Genomic DNA, 16802 nt, shown 5'->3' with positions numbered 1-16802 from the left:
CTACACTGAGTTATTGAGACCATGCGATCATAATTCCAACACAGCTTCTACAGAAAACATATTTAAAAGACGAATCAATGATTTTATTAGCAGGTGAAATGTGAATTTTGTCAAATTCAATGTGTTCCATTGGTAACTAACATAAATATAAATTTAAGATAATAATACCATACGAATTTTTATATTCGTCATCATCACTCCCGTGGCATATTAAGTACGACTGTTTAGAAAATTGTTTTCTTGAAACACGTTTATTTTTTGAGCAGGCTTCATTTCCTACGAATGGGCAGCCTGCTGACAAAACCAAAGAATTTTTGATGTAGCAAGTTTAGACAATCCAAGTATCAACCAGCATGTCTAAGTTATTACACAAAATAGATTTCCACTTTTATAGATTCAGATATCCGTAACAATGTTCCAGTTGAACAGTTTATACTTTTTTCTAGAGATGTGATGTATTTTATAAAGTTGTTTTAACACATCTATGTGTCGTGGTCTTGATACTCTTACATGTTTTCCTCTTGTGTTTCGTACATGGGGCTAGTGTAACACCATTAAATTAGAGACACCACCAATATTGCAGAAAGTGTGATGTTAAATTAAATATTGTGTGAATAATTTGTTTACTGCACATGGTTGACACCTTAGGCGTCATGTTTTAAATGTATCTTTGCGTATTTATAAAGTTTACGTGTGTTTACCTATGGGTTTCAACAGTCGTTTCAGAGCAAAAAATATAATTTGCATTACTGTTATAGTCATTTTTGGACAATGTTATTTTTCGACAAGTAAATTAAGTATGTAAGATGTACCAATATATTAGGAATTATGTAATTAAACTTGCTGGCCCCTTTGGTATCTGTACCGTGCGTCAAATTCTTCCTCGAAGTTTGGTGTTTTTCGACTTTATGCCTCTCGGGTGGAATCGCCGGTTGTTTACAATCTCTCAATCTCTTTGCCAGACAAGCTTGTGGTGTGAAAGTGGTCCGCGAGAAGGCGTGGCTCGGGCTGGGAAGGAGTTTTGAGTAGCAGCGGGACGAGTAAGGTGGCGAGCGGAGCCCTGTGCTGGTAGCAGCCTGTGTATGTGACGGAAACAGACTTGGCCGCACTTGGAGTGATAGCGCGCTCTAGTTGTAGTTGGGAGCCGTTGTTTGAGAAGCTGTAATTTGGAAAAGATCTCTCCTTTTGCATGAAAGAGCTTTTCGGTTGTGCAATACTGGTGTTGCCCGAAGGAGATCGGAGGTTAAAGCAACGGTTGGTGGGCTGTACAGACGTCTCTATACTGTTACTGCCCCTGGTTGCATTGACACACGAGTACTGGTTAAATCCACGTGGAGCTGAGCAATCTTATCATTGAGTACTTGCCCAGCTGTGTGCTTCATACTTTCATCTTGAAAAATTTTACATCAACGTGTTCTTGTAGGGAGCCATTAGTTCCACTATTTCGTGACTGGTCATTTGTTTGTTAACTGTTCATGTTACAAGGTTGTCACTGAGTTTGCCCTGGTGGGGCCAGTTATTTGTACGCATGTGTGGGACCAGTGGCAACATTTATGTGTCAGGTCATCTCACGCCAATTTAATGATATGTGTAATGTATTGCCAGCAAGTGTGCGCAATACTGAAGTGTCAAATAAAATAAACTTGCAACATTGCGGCTCTGTAAACCCACTGGGGTAGCAGCGGATGTATTCTAAAGCTTCAGATTTGTTCTTGAGTTACATAATGACCTGTAATTGAACTATTCAGGCCTCTTAATCTGGTGTTCATCTGAAGATGTCTGCACCTAAACTTGTATGAAATTGTTCTGTGCTCCTGTAGAGTAACTGAGCAAATTTTAAACTGTGGCACGAGAAAAAAATGGCGTGTATGAAACCTGTGATAAGGTAGTCCTGCTGTAATTTGTTGTGTATTTCAAGTGCTTTGTTTAATTGGATTTATGTGAATACTGTTTTTAGGTTTGAATTCCAGTTAGTTTGTCATTATAAATCTGTTTAAAGGTTTCTACAAGCATTTTTGATGTCGCCTTGGTCATTTCAAACTTTATCACAAATAGTTATTGGGTTGAATTGAAACATCTAATTGATGTTATAATTGGTGTAAGCTCAAATTTGACGCTACCGCATGAACAGTATTTAACCCTTTATGTTGTATCAATGTAAATATTATTAAGAGTAAGTTTTGTGATAGGTACCTTTTAACAAAAAAAAAATAAAGGGGTCAGACAATATGTTTTCTAGTAACTGTAGAGTAAGGATTGTTTGTTAATAAATTTGTTGCAAAGTATGTCTGAATTCATGTTAGCCCGGCACCTCACTACACTTTAATAGCTCCTACTATACCAATGATAGTAGAGCACAGTTTTGATCCACACACCTCTGGGTTATGGGCCCAGAACGCTTTATACTATTTTCTAGATTGTGATATACTTTCTAAATTTGCTTTACCACACCTATGGGTCCTGATTTTGATACTCTTACATGTTTCCTTCTTCTCTTCCATATATGACGTTATTGTGGCAACAATTCATACAAGAACCTGAGTTAGACACACCACTAATATGTGATGTTAAACTAAGTACTGTGTGAGTTATTTGTTTACAGCACATGGTTGACACCTTAGACGTCATGTTTTAAATGTATCTTCGCATATGTCCAAGTTTTGCATATGCTTATCTACAGGTTGCAACAGTCGTTTCAGTGCAAAATGTATAATTTGCGTTACTGTTATAGTCATTTTGACAATTTGTTATTTGTCGACAAGTAAGATAAGTATATACGATGCACCACTAAATTAGGAATACATGTAATTAAGCTTACTGGCCCATTTGGCATCATTCAAGGGGAGTAGCCTGTGCACCAATATCAGGCTTCTCCCTCAACTCTCATTACCATAAACATCCATAATAACATCAATACTTAAATGCGTGGCTGAAGCATTCATTGCACCACATTACGTAAATCCACTCTTGCCACATGTCTATGTGTTAAATGCATCGTACAAACACACTTGAAAGTTTTACACATTAAATGGTAGGTAGCCAAATTATGATATTGCTGGTTCTTATTTTGTATATAGAATAGCAAAAATTATTTATTACATGTTTTAATAAATAACATATAAGTATTCCCTAAGATCATTCAACTACTGTACAACACGAAAAGTTACAACAGACATCAGCACCTCACTCTGGTCCACTTTGTATTCTATGTTACACATATCTTCCATGTCCAGCTAGGATATTTGGTTGTTGTGTCAGGTTGCTAAAAGATATTACATTGCATAGCTCCTCAAAAATTATGTGAAATTTGATATGTTTTGTATAGTAGTTCTCCAGTTACTGTAGTTTATAGTTAGTGCTGCAACCTTTTGCAATAGGAGTTTGAGGTGCCCCACAAGACAAAAAGTAATGACTGTGAGAATTAAATCACGAGCAGTTTGCTATTGCTGGCGTCCTTCTGTTGTACCTTGAATATCATGAAGGTACGTGGTCCATTCCCAAAATAGACTAATGTTTCGAAGTCTATAGTGATGCAGGCGTTCGACTGAAGTACAGTGTCGAGGTCCTCGTCGCAGGAGTGCACAGAGCGCGTACGAGACATGGAATCATAACAGCCTCCTTTCTCCTTGGCCATCTCGAACTTGTACCTGAAACTCGAAGTGTTGGTAGGATCACCCAGGAGCTGCACAGCCAGGTACATCTTGCGCTTCTCCTCACTGAAGTGCTTCACGTAGGCGAAGGACTCACCGAAGGCAAAGACGGCGTGGCGGTAATCGTGGAAGGACGCCTTCAGCGGAAGGTCCCACTGGATGTGGAGCACACTGGTGTCCACGACAGCAGAGTAGCGGCTAGGGTGTGCGCATTTTGCATGGGACAACAGGTGGTCGCGACGGCCGTGCCAGCCACATGCTAGGGGACAGAGTAGTGGCCGGAAGATGCAACTAGCCTCGTGACTGCGCAGCTGTTTGGACGGCAGCTGCTGTCGGCAGCCCCTTTCCCAATGGCCACAAGGGTACAGCGACGACGAAGACTCCGCCAGACGCTCCAGGGCCAGGTTGCGAGTTGTCTCGATGCGCCCACCACAGGAAGGGCACACATCCTGGCACTTGGCCTTACATGTGTCACAAATGCTGTGGCCACTGGCGCACATGAAGATGGGCGGCACCATGTACTGATTGCAGATGGGACAACGGAGGGCGTCGAGCACACCCTTCTTGAGATCACCTCCAGAGCTACTGGAGATGGTGACATGGCGAGCCAACTGCAGTCTCTGCTGAGGCTGGAGTCTCATGGAGGCTGTCGCCGTGAGGCCTGTTCGCAGTTGTACGGGTGGAATTTCGTCTTGGTCCTTCAGTGCTTCCGGTTTCGACGGAAGTGGTGGTGGAGCATCGCCAACAGCGTTCTTTGGTGTTCCCAGCTTCGCTGGCACGGGGGATTCATACTCGCCTCCAGTCTTGTTCAATGTAGAAGGCTTTGGTCGTCTTGGAAGAGGCACCGGCTGATTTTCTGTTATTTCCCTGTTGCCCAAAATCTTACTCAGCCTCTTTGAACTTGTTGGTCTGCTAAACATGATTTCAAGTCTCGTTGTTGGCACCCATCAGTTCCCAACTTCCTTGTAATGCCGGTTCCACTTTCAGCTTGCTGATGACAGAAAAAAATGCAAGTGTAATATTAGGTTCAGTCAAAAAGAGTAATTACTGATACACTACATTCCATAGGGTACAATGAGTGCAATGGATAAACGAATACAACGTGGTATGATTCCGCTTTCCATTAGTTTGCAAGGTACTAAATGTAGCAAATCAGTGCAACTGAAATGACAACAATATTTTTACTATTTACCCTTCAAATAAATTATATTTTCATACCAGTTCTGTGAAACTGACTTTGATGTTTATAAGCGCACTGTTTCATCAGCAGACAATTCGTTGGTGGTCACTCTGAAATCCGTAGATCACTGCAGGGGCTGACAATGCGAGGATTTTTATGTTTTCAAGTAGTCAGTGGGTTGGTGGTGTCTAGTGGAGGCAGCAATAAGTTTGGGGAACAGAACTAGCGGAGTACCCCATATTGCCTGGGTATGTATGTATTCCAGTCTTCTATCAAACCATCTTTTCCTTCCCCCACTCTCTTTCCATCTCCTCCCGTCCTTCTCCCTGTTCTGTGCTCCTGCCCCGTCATTTGACTCATCTGCTTCTCCACCTTCTCTCTGACCATCTGCTACTTACCGTCTCTCTCTGCCCACCACCACCTTCCCGCCTCTAAGTCCATCTCCTTTTTCTCCTCAATCTACTCACCCCCTAAGTCAACCTCCTCCTCCCCCTCTCTCTGTACATCTCCTCCTTTCTCCTCTCTCACTCCATCTCAAACTGTTCTCTTTCTCTGTCCTTTTTCACCTCTCCCTCTGTCCATCTCATCCACTTGTCTGCGTCCATGTCGTCCTTCTCCGTCTTTGTCAAATCTCATCTCCACAGCTTCTCTTACCACTTTATCATCCCTCCCACAATAGCAGGCTGGTGGTTTTTACTCCCAGGGAATTTCTTTCCAGATGGTAAATAAGATTTATACTAAGTCTGGTTGACTTTAAGAGGAGCTTTTTTCCCGCGACGTTGCCAAAGTACTTACAATTCACATGCATTTCATATATATCACACATATACATATATTTCAACTGCATCTGAAGCGAATTTTCCTCTGCAGTTTCGTTTTAACGCAACTCCATGTTTATGACGTTATATCTCCTGAACAATCGGCCGTTCAAAGACATAATTTTGCAGGTCGCTTTATTGGTATGTTTCGATACTGTCTGCAAAATTTGTTGTGAATAGACAAGGTAGTAAAGACGTAATAAATAAAAACATCCCCAATGAAATTTTCACTCTGCAACGGAGTGTGTGCTGAACTGAAACTTCCTGGCAGATAAAAACTCTGTGTCGAACTAACACCCGAACTCGGGACCTTTGCCTTTCGCGAGAAATTGCTCTACAGATTGAGCTCCCCAAGCACTACTCACTACCGTCTTTAAAGCTTTTCTTCCGACAGAGCCTCATATTCTACGTTACGAACTTCGCAGAAGCTCTCCTCCGAAACTTGCAGAACTAGCTGTCCTGCAGGAGAGCTTCTGTGATGTTTGGAAGGTAGGAGAGAGGCGCTTTCAGAAATAAAGTTTTGAGGACAGGTCGTGAATCAGACTTGGGCAGCTCAGTCCGCAGACTCGATGGAGCTACCTTGTTTCAGGAAAGTGTAGTGGAGTTAATCAATCCCGTGAAAGAGGACGCCATTGTCTCTGGTGATTTCAACTGTGTCCTTTCTGCCACCGCCCAAACACCGAATCCTAACATATGCCTGGAACTGGGAGACTTAGTGAAATATTTGCACCTCGTCGACACCTGGCACAGATAGCCAAGAGGATATCCAGAGTTCACCTGTGTCCCTAGCCATTCCACTAGTAGGCTAGATCGAATCTGCGCCTCTAGTAGGCTGAAAAATAGTGTTCTCACAGCCGAAACATGTGCAGTCAGTTGTTTTGACCATTTGGCAGTTGTGGCTAGGATTAACACGCCAAGGCAAAGGATATTTAGGGGTAGGCGTGTCTGGAAATCCAGTATCTCACACCTAATGGATGCTGAGCTCGAGCTCAAGTTAAAGCGGCGTTGGGAAGTGTGCTTAAGGAGCATAAGGTACTACAGATTTAAGCTGGGACGGTGGTTAATAAATGCGAAACCTAAAACACCATCTTTACTAAAAAGCTACGCTTTTGAAAAGTAACGCTTCGAAAGACACACCATGGAATTCTACTTTCAGTCATAACGTGTAGGCTTTGACGGCCGGCGTCTTCATTAGTTAAAACTTCCGGGCTGAGAGGCCGTGGTCGATCTGTAAAACTAATGTCTACTTTTAGTGTCTAAGAGAACTATGTCTTAGAGAACTACACACAGATACAATCAAAATGTCACGTCATCTCATGAGAATAAAACGGACCAAGGCCAAAATAACGGCTCTGAAACGCCAGCAAATAGAGAGAGTTAAAATAATATTGAGAGACAACAGTGGAGTCGTGGATGAAAAAACTGCGCTTTTCCATCTTCTGGCCGAATTCAAAAGAAGCCGACTGCAAGTGTGTTCACTTCGAAATGATGATGGAAGACAACTTATCCACCAACAGGACATCAAAAGGTCTGCCCATGATTATTTCACGGCACTGTATGCTGAAGCGGACACTGACGACGACGACAATTGTGCGGCCTTTTTAAACTGCGTTGACCCAGCTGTGACGGATGCCGAAAATGCAGAACTGGAAGCTCATGTGACTGAAGAGGAACTGTGCGAGGAGTTGAAACGAAGCCCGAGGAACAAATCCCTTGGACGTCTTGGGCTACCAGTAGAATTTAGCATCATATACTGGAATTTAATCGCCAGTGCGTTCACTGCAGTGTTCGACGAAATACGTACGTCTGCCATTATCCCCTGTGAGTTTTTAGAAGGGCTCATAGTATTTGTTCCTAAAAAGGGCTACACTAATGATCTGCAAAACATGCGTCCTATATCGCTCCAACTGTTTTCTAGGGTATTACTTCATCGATTGAACGTCACTGCTGGTCGCCTCTTCCGTCAGTAACGGTCGTGTTCCATCCGAAGGACAACAGAGCAAGCGCTGGAGGAATACCGGGACGTAACGGCTGTCGCTTCGGCATCCAACTGCAGAGTGGCCATCGTGTCGATCGACATGGACAAATAATTTGACAGGATCCATCACAACTACCTGCTACGTGTCATGTCGAAGATGGGAATGAAGCCTTTTTTTATAATTAAATCATCAGAATTCTTGTCACTGGACAGCGCAAAGAAAGAATTCCTGTCCCAGCGTCGAAACGGCAAGTCTGCCTCCTCTCGATGCTGCTGTTCTCGTTATCAAAACGAGACTCTTCTACAATTGCTATATGTCAAGCTCCCTGGAATTGAAAATGAAGGCAGCAGATATGTATGTTGATGTTACGCTGACGACCTGGCTGTGTACATGACTGATCCACCCTGTCTTATGAAGGTACAGGACATGATTCAGAAATTTACTTACTGTACTGGAGCTAAAATCAACTCCGGTAAATCTTACATTCTACAGTTAGGCAGGCGAATAGGATTCGTTGAAAGTTGACCAATAGAACAATCAGATAACATCAAACTTCTGGGGATACGATTTAGCAAATGTCCTACTAAGACAGCTCCCCGGAACTGGAAAATGAAGCTCAACAGCTTCCGAGCGGTGTTAAGAGAGAATTCCACCCGTTCTCTACATATGATAAAAAAATCGCGTTGATAAATCTTGTTATACTTCCTAAGGTGTACTACCTCGCAAGTGCCTTCCCCTAGCATCAAACAATAGGGGAGCGAACTGAATCTGCTCTAGTGTGGTTTATATGGACAGGGCGAGTCCTTAGGGTTGATTATCAAACCACGACTGTACCTGAAACAGAAGGAGGTTTAAGTCTCGCCAGCGTTAGAGATAAATGCAGAGCCTTATTGATATCTACGATGACAAAGGCCCTAATAACAAGTAATGGAAATCTCACAGCATTCACTGTGAACGCAGAGTCTCCTCTAGACAACAGGGTGCAAGTTATGGTCGGCCATATTATTATAGGTTGTCGCATTTTAAAACCTATATATTATTTAGCATGGTTAACAAGACAAAGAGTACTGAACTATACAAGCAAGAAAGTTTATAAAATGCTGACAGAAGATAAGTATATAAGCAAATTGACAAAAGGCTTCCACACAATCACTTGGATTGTTGCTTGGCAAAACATTCATGTTAAAACCTTACCGTCACACATGAGAGCTACGTGGTATTGCGCTTTATACAACTCCATAAGCGCAGATGAGCTTCTCTTCGGGATCGGCATGTCAAATACTGACCAATGCTTTGACTGTCAGCTGACTGATACTCTACTTCACCGTTTCACTTGCGGCGCCGCTAACGGGGTGTGGCAATGGACACGACATAAACTTGCCATCGTTGCACATGATAACACTATCACTCTCGAAACACTGCTAGCTCCTACAAGATAACCTGATCCAAATCGGAAACCACATTCAGCCTACTGGTTAATGGGTAAGCTCGCTGATTTCTGCTTGGGCAGGAAGAGCAAGTGTCTATTAGAATTTCAATTCGACATCACGCAGGAGTATACGCAAATCTCCCTACAACGAAAATGGAAAGCAAATATGGACGGCCGTTTGCCAACAGTTTTTAACTTAACGTGAAAATGAAAAGAGCGCCTTCCACTCTTGTAGTCGTATCCTACTGCTCTCTAGCACTGCAGAAGGAATGTGATTTAATACAAGCGTTCTTATCTTAGCCAACGGTCTTGCCGCGGGGGTAACACCGGTTCCCGCCAGGTCACCGAAGGGATGGGTGACCATCCGGTCAGCCGAGAGCTGTTGACAAGCGGGGTGAACCCAAACCTTGAGAGGCAAACTGAGGAGGTACTTGATTGAGAAGTAGCGGCTGCGGTCTCGTAAACGGGCCGGGAGAGCGGTGCGCTGACCACATGCCCCTCCACATCTGCATCCAGTGACGCCTGTGGGTACCGTTTGGCCTTCATGGTCTGTTCGGGAGTAGTTTAGTTTAGTTTTGGTTCTAATCTTACAAGGAAGATACGTGCCTTCAACGCACTTTTGTATTCTCATAGGGACTATGTTTAAATTTTCAGCAAGTTCGTTGACGTGTGGGTGCATAACGCACTGTAAGTTAAAAAAAACCTGTAGAACACTTGCCCGCTAAAGGCAAAGGTTCGGAGCTCGAGTCTCGGCCGGGCACACGATTTTAACCTGCCAGGAAGTTTCATATCAAAACGTCATCCATAATATGATAGTTATCTCATTGATCGTGATGTTATATCTCCTGAAATATGTGCCGTATAGTGATATAATTTTGGAGATACTCGTACATTCGGTGGTATACGTGAAACCAATCTGCGAAATGTGTATCAAATCGAGGCGGTAGCAGAAAAATAATAAATTCGAACGCCACGCTTGATGCGGCAGCTTTTCACACATCTCAGTGTTTGAAACGTCGAATCTACTGACGTATGTGTCGTATAATGACATAATTTTGCACGTATATTCAGTGATATATGCGAATACTGTACCAAAATGCGTCGTCAATAAATTTTAGTAGTGACGAGGTAATGAATAAACGTCATGCCTTATGCACCAGTTTTACTGTATGAACAGCAAAAATAAAGTAGCAATAAACTATTTCCATTTTATCATTTTGTGTGGATTGCCTGGAAGAAAAAGTATCGTAAAAGATTGAAAGTATGTCTAAAGTTAGTTGCCAGTCACTAAGTGCTCTCGTTCTCACTTAACTTATGAAGAAACTCTGGGTAGTCGCGTGAGGCAAGCTATACTTGTTTTTCACAACACCCCAACCCTTTTGATAGGTAGGTCATTCTTAACCCCACAGCGATTCTTTTTACACAGCAATTGATATTTGTACCAAGTTTTGTTGAAATCGGTTTAGTGGTTTAGGAGGAGATGTGCAACACACGTACACACATATACTGAGATTACGAAAGTCATAGGATAGCTCCTACTATCGTGTGGGACCTCCTTTTGCCCGCATACTACAACAACTGGCCACATTTTGGGCTCAACAAGTCGTTGAAATTCCTCTGCATAAATATTGGGCATTGCTGCCTCTATAGCCGTCCATAAATGCGAAGGTGTTGACCTCTCGATTAAGTTCCATAAATATTAGATGGGGTTCACGTCGGGTGATCTGAGTGACGAAATAATTCACTCGAACTGTTCACAACCTTCTTCAAACCGATCGCGAACAACTGTGGCCCAGAATCACCAATAGCTTGCTCAATGCGTTGTTGACGACTTGGGTCCGCGCCATACCCGAACCCTACAATCAGCTCTTACCAGGTGAAATCGGGACTCACCTGATCACGCACCGGTTTCCCAGTGGTCTCGGGTCCAACCGATATCGTCACGAGCCCAGGAGAGGCTCTGCAGGCGACGTCGTGCTGTTAGAAAAGTCACTCACGTCGGTCCTCTCCCGCCATAGCCCATTAACGTCAAATCTCAACGCACTGTCCTAAAGGATACGTTTGTCGTAGTCCCGAACTCATTTCTGCGGTTATTTCACGCTGTGTTGCTTGTCTGTTAGCACTGACAACTCTGCTCAAGCGCCGCTGCTCTCAATCGTTAAGTGAAGGCCGTCGGCCACTGTGTTTTCCAAATGACTGAAATTTGGTATTCTTCACACACTCTTGAATTCTCCAATGATTTCCGAAATGGAATGCGCCATGCGTGTAGCTCCAACTACCATACGGCGCAACTCTGTTAACTCCCGTCGTCCGGCCATAATCACGTTGGTAACCTTTGCATATGACTCACCTTAGTGGAAACGACAGCTCCGCCAGTACACTGCCCTCTTATATCTTGTCTACGCGGTACTACCGCCATCTGTATGCTTGCATATCGCTATCCCGTGAATTATGTGACCTCAGTGCATGTACATACACACATACATTTTTACAATATGAATGGACGTAAAATGTGAGATTAATGACAATGACAAGTAAAACGTGATCAGAGGAAGAATATTAACTATTGCTGCAGAGGAAGATTGTAATAAGGAATTATTAAAGACGTAGTTTTAAGAAAAAGTGTCTAAATACGAAATATGTGAACGATAAGAAACAGTAACTGCAAAATACTATATTTCGCCTAAAGCTATGGTGCTTCATCATTACTGACGAGGGAGATTGCAAGCGGCAGCTGTTTGGCTTCTCGAATAAACAGTAGCTATATTTACGTAAATTGTTCGTTCTGAATCACTGACTATAAATTATGCATGTGGTATTTTTTAAATGAACTGTGAATCGAAATCAATGAAGCTATATTTAAATCGAATGGGAACACACAATGTACACTAGGCACACGGTCACAGCCCCTTAGCCTTCCTGTGCTGACTTTTATGCAACCTCTTCCCCACTCCCTCCCGCCCCCATTTAAATATATACTAAGTTGATGCATAAGTTCGAAGCGTTTTTGTTTTGCATGTTGGTATTCCGGTTGCTGTGCGTCTATTTATCGATTGTCATTTTTTATTTGTAGCTCACTTTCCGCGCGGGGTAGCCGCATGGTCTACGGCATCTTGGCAAGGTCCGCGTGGCTTTCCCCGTCATAAGTTTGAATCCTCCCTCGGGTATGGGTGTGTGTATTGTCCTTAGCTTAAATTAGTTTAACTTAGATTAAGTAGTGCTTAAGCTTAGGGACCGATGACCTCAGCAGTTTGGTCCCCAAAAATAATAAAAAATAAAAAAGCTCACTGTTGCTATTTGAGTGCACATATTGTCATTTTGCTATCTGGGCGTAATGAGTGGAGCTGCGAATTTTTAGACAACATAGTTGCGTGGAGATAGCAGCGATTGGTTTACTTATAATTAATCAATCAAAATGACACTCACCACCGCGTTATTTATTTTGTCGCCAACCGGTTTCAACCCGCGGTGGGGTTATCTTCAGGGCAATTTACGCCATTTGGTCGCTCGCTGGAGTTCTCACCCTGCTTGTGCACGGTTGGTAGCTAGGTATAGTCACCAACCGTGCACAGGCATGGTGACAACTCCAGCGATTCAGATTTTTATTTATTACAGTTTTGGAGATAAAGCGAATTACCTAAAACTCCTAAAACCTACGGTTGTTTGTTAGAACCAAGTTAGGAACAATAACAGATTGACTTTCATTATCATTTGAAGCCATTGCAAAGTTATCAGTGCATAAATTAATCAAAATTTTCTTTTTAAAACTTTAGTCACTATGCATTACGTAATACAAAAATCGGTCAAAATTATTATTTGATTATATTTTGCCACTTGAGTGCGTGAGAATGATTGAGTGTATGTGGGACATGCGTTAAAATTTAGTATTTCATTTCACGTAAAACCTTGTACAAACGAACCGTGGGAAAGTTATGTTGCAATCACGGTTTAGGTGACGTTTCTCGGTGTGTGCTCGCTTTCGTATAAAAGTAGCCAGAATGGAGGTTAGAGGCGAAATAAGTTTATTCATCAATTTGAAGAATATATTTTGCACTTCGTTTATTTTGATTAAACAAAATAAAAGAATTTGAAGTTTAACTGACATTAATTACTATCAAAGTAGTGATTGGATAAGGCAATATTTGCTGCGAGAATTATCAGGAAGAAACGTTGTGATTGGTCGTTTAGATCAACAGCCAATCAGAATGAAGCTGTTCCCATGCGAAAAGAGGAGTGGGCATAGAGTATCTTAAGACGAGTCGCTTGCTAGCCAGGCTACGGATGACGCGAGGTCAAAAAATGTTCAAATGTGTAAGAAATCTTATGGGACTCAACTGCTAAGGTCATCAGTCCCTAAGCTTACACACTACTTAACCTAAATTATCCTAAGAACACACACCCACGCCCGAGGGCGGACTCGAACCTCCACCGGGATCAGCCGCACAGTCCATGACTGCAGCGCCTTAGACCGCTCGGCTAATCCATGCGGGGTCACATCGCTCCTTAAAAATACTCTGTAAGATGAGGAAATAGTGAGCTAATTTCGGTTCGGACATATCGTGACTGAAGCGACTAGAGTTACTAAAATTTTAATGAAAGTTTGGTGTTTCTAAATTACATAGTTTGAGAGAAATGACCATGTGAACTTTCTGGTCGTAGTAATAACTCCGCATTGCGTGTTTCGTGCTCTGTACGGAATATTTTGGCGAACACCTCTTACGAAGAAGACCAGTGAAACAGGGACTGATGACCATCGCAGTCTGGTCCCTTCAATCTCACAAACCAACCAACGAAGTAGTGAAACGACCGAATGTTTAACTCGCGAATAGTTGTAGGTCTGTGACTGGTAGAACGTGAAAATTAGTCTCGTTGGACTTACTGAAATTCTGGCTGCTTTTCGAGTGAATTTTTATTATACAGACAGTGAACTTTGAATGATAAAGCATTACCATGTTAAGTACGGATTTGATAGCTATTTCATGTGTTTCAATACGAATAAAAAGCAGAGTTAATCTAATTTTAAACGCTTTTCTGCAAGTAAACTGAAGATCCCGAAAGCTCGATTTTTTAATCATGAACTTTCAGGAACTGATTTTCAACTAGAGTTACGCGGCCTCTGTGTGGTAGGTATTAGGTGGTGGTGTCTTCAACGCTGCTTTACACTGTCTAGCAAGTATCTGCTACCACAGAGTGTAGGGACATCGGCAAGATCCTATCGAGGTAAGTGCACTGAACGGTAGCGTCAACAAAATGCAGACGATCGGCCCCACCCCGCTGCGCACCTTTCAAGATTTTATGTATCTGAGATGTGCTCACGTAAACAAAATCAACTACTGAAGTGAGGTAATACATTATACTCTAATAACACGAAGTAAACAGATATCTTTCCAGACACAAAGTTATTAAAGGCATTAGCTGACGGTGGGAACTAATTTATGTCTATGGGGCAAACTGAAAATTTGTGACAGACTGGGATCTGAACCCGGGTCTAGTGCTTACTAGGCAGATTCTCCATCCACGACACAGTGTTTGCCATAATTACCCAGACAACCCTAGCATGGCTCCCGTCAGACCCAAATTCTAAGGGGCCCTACATCAGAGTTGGGTCTGATGGGAAATGGGAAGTGTGTTAGGGTAGGCTGGGCGGTTGTGATGACCACTGTGTCCGGATGGCGTAGTGGTCAGCACAAATGGCTAGTAAGCAGGAGGCCCAGGTTCGAATCCTAGTCTGGTACAAATTTTCAACTTGCCCCATGGGTATAAATGAAAGCCCACCGGAAGCTAACGTCTTTAATACTCTTGTGTCTTGATTCATAGTGCCTGCAGGATCATAATGGTGTCTGTTCTTTCGAACATGTCCGAAAGAAAAAACCCCACATATATAATTACATAGATATCTTCCCGCTGTTCATAAAACGTTGTACACCTAAAGCCAAGATTTACGAAATTTTCTCTTCCAACATCTTCACTAAGAGCAATATATTTGAGCAAAACGGGCTTATACGATGCGTAATAGATAACTGAAGGAAATTTTGGAAATTTGTGGTAAGTTCCTATGCGACCAAACTGCAGAGGTCATCGGTCCCTAGGCTTACACACTACTTAATCTAACCGAAACTAACTTATGCTAATGACAACACACACCCATGCCCGAGGGAGGACTCGAACCATCGACCGGGGATCTGCGCGAACCGTGACAAGGTGCCCGTAGACCGCGCGGCTACCCAGCGCGGGGATATGTGGATGAACTACAAATAAAACAGTAAGCATAAGTAAATTATACCAGAAAAAGTGTAGCCTTATAAATTACTCATTGAATATCATTAATGGTGATCGATGGAAACTCATTTAATTCGACAGTATTTAGTTTTATCGCAAGGGGTTTGTTTATGTGGACATTTTAAGCAGAAGGTAAACAAATATTCGTTTTTGAATTAAACGCCTTTCTCTTCTGTGTGATAATAATGTTTCATATCTAGACACGTTTCGGATTTCATATTACAGGCAACTTAAGTAGACTTTTAGGTAGTGTGTCCATAGACCACAGCTTGCGAAACGCTGTTCCCTTCCACTGAACTAAATTCGACATATATTCGCTTCAATATCTTCAATTGTCTCATGGGTCACACTTCGTTTCGTGTGCAGTCGATGATGTGATAAACTTCACTGGTGAACTAATAATTACTTCAGACTGATAACACGAGAACTGGGACGCTTTTGATTTTTACTGGAAAACTTTATTATTTACAGACATTGTGTTTTTGATCCAACACACGAAAGCTTGTAGAGCTTTCAAACAAATTATACATCCATGTATTTTGCTAATTGTAAACACATACTGCGGGACCTGAACATCCCTAAATCCACTGGTTGGTGTTGGGGTTGTAAGAGAATGGATCGCAAAAATAATCGAAAATAGCTGACATTGGCTTCGAATGCGCACTTCTAGCATTCGCTAGGCTGACTGGTGAAAATCTGTGCGAAATTTCCCATCTAAGGACAGTATGCTTCATGGACGTACAACTGGCGGAAGAGAGATTCGTCAAGAATATGTCTACGCCGTCCTTGAATCTTTGCGATAACGTTTAGTGTCTCTGATTGCAGAACAAGGAAACCTTTTTATTCAGAGATCATGTACAGCTTTGTAAAACACGTCATTTGCGTTGTATCATGTACCTGAATCTTGGTATGAAGTTAATTTTAGTTACATGTATCCTTTCCGATTTGAAATTCATAAACTTCAATGTAGCTTGCACCCCATATGGTTATCAATATAAGTAGAATATCAGTGATACTCTCATAACAGGCACAGAATAATTACATCCAACACGAAACAGGAACTGCTTGAGGACCTGCCTCACAGTTAACACGTGCAGCACACATACTCACTTGGAGTGGAAACTGCAGCTAGTTGGCGGTTTGTAGCAGCTGCGTCGTAACTGGCTATCGTGTCGTAAGCAGAGGTCTGCAGCAGTGGTTTATCTTATCGTGTACAACGCTGAACATCGTCTGGCGAAACATTCGCAGAGAGCACGATCAGAGAGCGAGTGATATCGAGAGATAAGATTTTTCTCTTGACTTTTTTTGGACATGTCTGTCACTGGAAATGACCTAGGAACCATATCACGCTAAACGCAGTTATTAGTTGTCTAGTTATTAGCTGCAAGAACATTAAGTAAGTGGCTGGAAGTTATGTTTTCAAGCAGTTATGGTTTTATGGGCGGCTACAATGCAAGGCTTTCACGT

General features: G+C 42.4%; 1 protein-coding gene across 3 annotated transcripts; it reads right to left on the bottom strand.

Annotated features, from left to right (window-relative positions):
- Positions 1-2816: 2816 nt before the first annotated feature.
- Positions 2817-16557, bottom strand: LOC126235915 (E3 ubiquitin-protein ligase Siah1-like). Of its 3 annotated transcripts, none has more exons than XM_049944870.1 (2): positions 16446-16557; positions 2817-4641 (listed from the first exon to the last, which is right to left on the bottom strand). In XM_049944870.1, exon 2 carries the CDS (start codon positions 4568-4570, stop codon positions 3422-3424), a length of 1149 nt encoding a protein of 382 aa, XP_049800827.1. In that variant the 5' UTR covers positions 4571-4641; positions 16446-16557; the 3' UTR covers positions 2817-3421. The 3 variants fall into 3 exon arrangements, with proteins under 3 accessions (XP_049800827.1, XP_049800828.1, XP_049800829.1); XM_049944871.1 differs by lacking the exon at positions 16446-16557 and adding an exon at positions 16378-16424; XM_049944872.1 differs by lacking the exon at positions 16446-16557 and adding an exon at positions 15201-15268.
- Between the last annotated feature and the right edge of the window lie 245 nt (positions 16558-16802).

The sequence above is a fragment of the Schistocerca nitens genome, chromosome 2, assembly GCF_023898315.1.
Source record: "Schistocerca nitens isolate TAMUIC-IGC-003100 chromosome 2, iqSchNite1.1, whole genome shotgun sequence".
Lineage (NCBI taxonomy): Eukaryota > Metazoa > Arthropoda > Insecta > Orthoptera > Acrididae > Schistocerca > Schistocerca nitens.
Note: the sequence above shows the minus strand (reverse complement) of the source record. Positions and strands in the feature narration are given on the sequence as shown.

Bases quoted from the DNA above. Each gene is read 5' to 3' on its own strand.
- LOC126235915 (XM_049944870.1), bottom strand. From the start codon at position 4,570: ATGTTTAGCAGACCAACAAGTTCAAAGAGGCTGAGTAAGATTTTGGGC.